The 4,812-nt window shown below is 43.6% G+C and overlaps 1 protein-coding gene across 1 annotated transcript; it reads right to left on the reverse strand.

Moving 5' to 3' along the window:
* Nucleotides 1–2,419: 2,419 nt before the first annotated feature.
* Nucleotides 2,420–4,470, reverse strand: Rpl37a (ribosomal protein L37a). Its single transcript, XM_055616932.1, has 4 exons — nucleotides 4,388–4,470; nucleotides 3,927–4,055; nucleotides 3,637–3,719; nucleotides 2,420–2,537 (listed from the first exon to the last, which is right to left on the reverse strand). Exons 1-4 carry the CDS (start codon nucleotides 4,388–4,390, stop codon nucleotides 2,474–2,476), a joined length of 279 nt encoding a protein of 92 aa, XP_055472907.1. The 5' UTR covers nucleotides 4,391–4,470; the 3' UTR covers nucleotides 2,420–2,473.
* Nucleotides 4,471–4,812: the final 342 nt, after the last annotated feature.

Raw genomic sequence — 4,812 nt, forward strand, 5'->3', positions numbered from 1 at the left:
CTCTGCCTCCAGAGTGCTGGGATTACAGGCGCATCACACCACTGGGTTAAAAACGCCTCGAAGTCAATTGTAATTAACCCAGTTTTTCTGGCAGTGCCTGCTGGGCCGCATCACCACACTTCACTGCAGCCTCGCTCCCGAACACTGTGATCACCGCACAACCCTGTACGCAGCCCCATACACCTCAGGCTTAACACTACTGTTATGATACAAACAATTCTAACAGAAACATATTTCAATCAGAAACAAAAGCTCTTAGTATTTATCTAACATCCTTTCACATCTACCAAATTATTCTTAGGTTGATTATATTGTGCTATTATGTTTGAACCTAAAAACTGTTGAACAGTTAGTTGGTTTAAGTTTCATCTGATGAATTTTGGGTTATAATTAGGGCCTACCTCTGCCATTTTTTTTTCTTTTACCACTAAATGGCACTCTCAGCACTGCCAATTATAAAGCTGAAAACAAACTCTGAAAGTTGCTCTACATCCTGCGGTACCAAATATCCAACCAAGATTTTACACATGTTCACGTTATGCATGTGGAAGTAAAAAAAAAAAAAAAAGTTCAAGCTGTCAATTCTCTAACCTACCATCTGGGCATTAGGCTTGACACCAAGTACCTCTACCCAGAGCTGTCTCATTTGGCCTAAGATTTAATTCTTTGTGCAAAAACAAACATATCACTTGTTTTTGCAAATGATAAAATTACAGTATCTGCAAATGTCTGATTGCTATGTCTCCTTCATATACTTAAGATACCTAGAGCCACATAAAAACTTCAAAAAGAGAAAATGAGCAGAAAGCAAGACCTGGTTTGATACATGCCCTGCTCATTTTTAAGGCTGCCAGTTAAATGACTGCACAGCACCAAAGGCTCAGAGAAACCTCTTGATGAAAACAAGCAATTGTAAAGTGGAAATGCTCAGCATGGGAAGGCTCAGGGTATAACACAACCTGACCAATATAATTTAAAAAGCAGAAACCTAACTTCTGGCCTTAGCCCCACCATTTGCTTACTTGCAGCTTCTGTAAAGTTTCCTATTTCTTTAGCTGCTGACCACCATGCTCCAACCTTTAACTGCTATCACTAACAGCTGTCTATCATCCATCCGACTGTCACAAAGCAAGTGAAAGAGCCATGAATCTTAGGTCTGGAGCCTGAGACCCAAACTCAAACCCAGCTCATCACTTACAAATTATATAGATTTCTTGGGGGTTAAGAGTACTGGTTTTTCTTCCAGAGGATCCAGGTTTGATTCCCAGCACCACATGGCAACACACAACTATAATGCCAGTTCCAGTATATCTGGTGTCCTCTTTAGGCACCTGGTATACATGCACCAAAAACAAAAACAAAAACAAAAAAACTCTCATAGGTTGAACTGCTTGCCCAAGGTTTAATGAACCCAAACTACAATGCCAAACCAGCTGGCTCCATTATCAGCTCTAATTTCTACATAAGAACAAAAGCAAAACAAAAACCCTTCAAAACTCCAAGTTTGTAATCCTAACCTTCACCACATATTCTACTCTAAGCCAGGTGCTGTGTGGCAAGAACTCACACTTGATGGAGGCCACTTGGATGCACCAGTCATCAGGGCAGACATTCCATCATTCACTTGCGAATTCTTGTCAAGACCTTTCAACCACCGCCTCTGAACTGATCCCTCTTCTTGCCCTATTCCTACTGGTTCACGTTATTGAATGCCATCTCACAATACAAAACGCCAAGGGAACCACTTGGAAAAATAGTGTATAACTGGGGATACGCCATTGAGAGCAATAACGCTGTTACTGAGATAGGTCTAGTAAGAGCTAAACCCACAGGAGCACTGCCAAACCTAGCGTAAGCCTTACAGTAAGAAAGCCAGTAGGCAAAAGTGTGTGCTACACAGAAGACAGGTACGAGCTCACAAAAGGTCAGTCTTTACCTTAAGGAAAACCAGATCAGCAACATTAAATTACTGCTATGGATTTGGAAAGCACTGAAAGATCAAAAACAGTTTGAAGGTTCCAGAGTAGCTTAGACACAGCTGAGCAATCTGGCAGCTAACTGAATGGTTTGAGGGGCTAACCATAAAAATAATCCCAAATAAATTAAACCCTAAATTTATTAGAGGACCCTCACTCTTGTTATTTACCTACGCACTGTCATTTGTTACATTCAGTTCAATCTTAGGAACTCTAGTTTGCAGACAATTCGTAGTCAAACCAAGCTATGCACACAATTGTCATGGACGTTTTACAACTGTACCAATATTTTAAGTGTACTATTTCTGGAAAACTAAAAAAGCACACACCTACACGTTCGATGGAGGACCAGTCAGTGATTCAAGGCTAGCCAGGGTCATACAGTATATCCCAAAACAACACATACCAAAATGTTATAATTAACCACTAACAAGGCCAGAAAGTTACGTAAATTAACCCATTTATTGCAGACTAGGCAAGTCTAAACAGCAGTCCATCTACTGGTCCTTCAGTTCCTTGAGTCTTCTGATGGCGGACTTCACTGTGACGGCAGAAGTAGTGCTGTTAAAAAAAAGTTTCCAATGTGATTACACACCATTAACATACAAAACCTAAGTAAACCTGTCTCACTGTTACCCTGCAATCCTGAAAACTGACTTTCTCCTGCAAAGAATTACTCTGAAAGAGTAATACCATGGTGCAGTGAATCGTACTGTACCAAGTTAGCAAGTCACGCTGGCCTGATGGCATCCTTTAAAAGCCACAACTTCAGGCACTTGAACAATTATAAGTTCTCATACATCTGAGTCTCCAACATTAAAAAAAAAAAAAAAAAAAAAAAAAAGGCAGACCCAGACACCATGAGACAAAAAAACAAACCTAGGGTACTTTCCTTTGAAGACAGGAGAGCAAAGGCAGCTTCAGTACACATGACCTAAAACCAAACAGCTAGAGCATATATATATATATATGAATATTCACCTGTCAGGACAGAGCACTCTCCTTTCCATTCTTCCTTTTGCAATCCTAAAACAAGGTGTTTAAACACACCCACACTATCTTTTCAACTGTAACCCACACGTTCAAGACTACATACATACTACTCAAGACACCAGACTATAGAGGCCCCCAGGGAGGGAGCTTTAAATTTCAGATGCTAAAGCTCTAAGAACAAAGAGAATCATCACAGGTTTCACCTCAGCAACAACTTCTGGTCCAGCCGGCCTCACAGTACTAAATAAGCCTAAACAGCCTCAAAATTGTTTATAAAACCCTAAACCAACCAACCTACCTCATTTAAAAGGCCATTTTTATACAAATAACTTCCAGTGTAAGCCAAGTTCATCACAAACTCAGAAATCAATAATGGTTCCACAGATATCACAATTTCCCAAAGATCCCAGGGACTGCACAATTCAAAATAGGAGAATCAAAGTCCAATTTATATTTCTATTTTAACGCAAAAAAAAAAAAAAGGCCCTGTAACTTTTTTGTTTTTGAGACTGTGTAGCCCTGACTGAAAACTAACTTTTAAGAATCCCCAAAGCATATTTACTTTGTCGTTCATAAAAATTATGACTAGCCCAATATGTGCCTGGCCTGGAACATGGGCTGCGTGGTCCCATAGACTTTCCCACCCGACAAAGAAATGTGTACTCACTTGTAGGTCCAGGCCCCACCAGCCACTGTTTTCATACAGGATCCACAGTGCCAGATGCCAACGGCTCGTCTCTTCATCTTGGTCTGTAAAGATTTGAAAAAGGCTTGATGACGCTTTTCCCTCTCTTCAAAGCCATTTATCCTTCAGTTCTTCAGTGTTTCCACGGAAACGAGGCATGCTTTGCAAAAAGCAACCCCAAGCCCTCGTATCTCACTTTGGCCCGCCGCTTACAGCGGCCTGAGCTCACGAGCAATCCTACCCTCTCCCCTCCCCACCCGAGGTCGACTTACCTTGCCACAGAAGGAGCAAGTGTACTTGGCGTGCTGGCTGATTTCAATCTTCTTCACCATCTTCCGGAGGGAGGCGCCATAACGGGTCCCGTATTTCCCGACGATCCCGACCTTCTTGGTGCGTTTAGCCTGTGGGCAGACCAAACAGACGAACCAGGGATATTTAGCGATGGGGAGCAAGTCTGTGCACGCCTACACACCACGGCGCACAAAGTCAGCCGGGCTCTAGCGTTCCCCAAGCTCGACCCGCAAAACCAGCGTTCCCGGGAGCTGCGCTCCGGAGCCGCGCAGGGCCGAGTCCCGCCGAGCCGCCTCCCGGGACTCCAGGCGCGCCGAGGACCCCGACGGCACACAGGACACGAGACAACACAGCCTGCCCGGGACGGGTGAGGGCGGAAAACCCGGCGGAACGGCAGATGCTGACGGATAACGAATTCCAAAGCCGTAACGCCGACACTCACCATGTTCCCGGAACCGAAGCACAGCCCGAAGAGGAAGAGACGCAGTACGCACGCGCGGTTTTAGCACGGCTCCCGGAAGTGACGCGAGCGTCCTCTCTAGAACCTGAACTCTGTGTGCTAGAGGATGGATATTCGCTGTCATCCTGACCGGGCCGTGGGAAATCTTAAATGGGCTGAAGTCCCATCTCTTGTTCTCAGCTGTGATCACCCCTTAGCTTACATATACATTAAAGTTCTGCAAAAGTAGATGTGATTTTTTTTTTCTGTTCTGTTCGCGAGGAAACAAGTTTTAGGTGACTTGTTTTTAAGTGTCTAAAGTATAACGTTTTTGACTGAACTTCATTGCTTTCCCCACGACGTTATACTTTCGAAAATCCTCAGACCCCGTGCCAGATGCTGCCCATAGTAAAAGCCGAGAATCCGCT

This window comes from Psammomys obesus, unplaced genomic scaffold (assembly GCF_907164565.1).
Source record: "Psammomys obesus unplaced genomic scaffold, mPsaObe1.curated_primary_1811, whole genome shotgun sequence".
NCBI lineage: Eukaryota > Metazoa > Chordata > Mammalia > Rodentia > Muridae > Psammomys > Psammomys obesus.

Excerpts from the sequence above, each read along its gene's own strand:
- Rpl37a (XM_055616932.1), bottom strand. Across the intron at positions 3,720-3,926 it reads CTTGCTCCTTCTGTGGCAAG|ACCAAGATGAAGAGACGAGC; the intron begins GTAAGTCGACCT and ends AAATCTTTACAG. Across the intron at positions 2,538-3,636 it reads GGTGGGGCCTGGACCTACAA|CACTACTTCTGCCGTCACAG; the intron begins GTGAGTACACAT and ends TTTTTTTAACAG.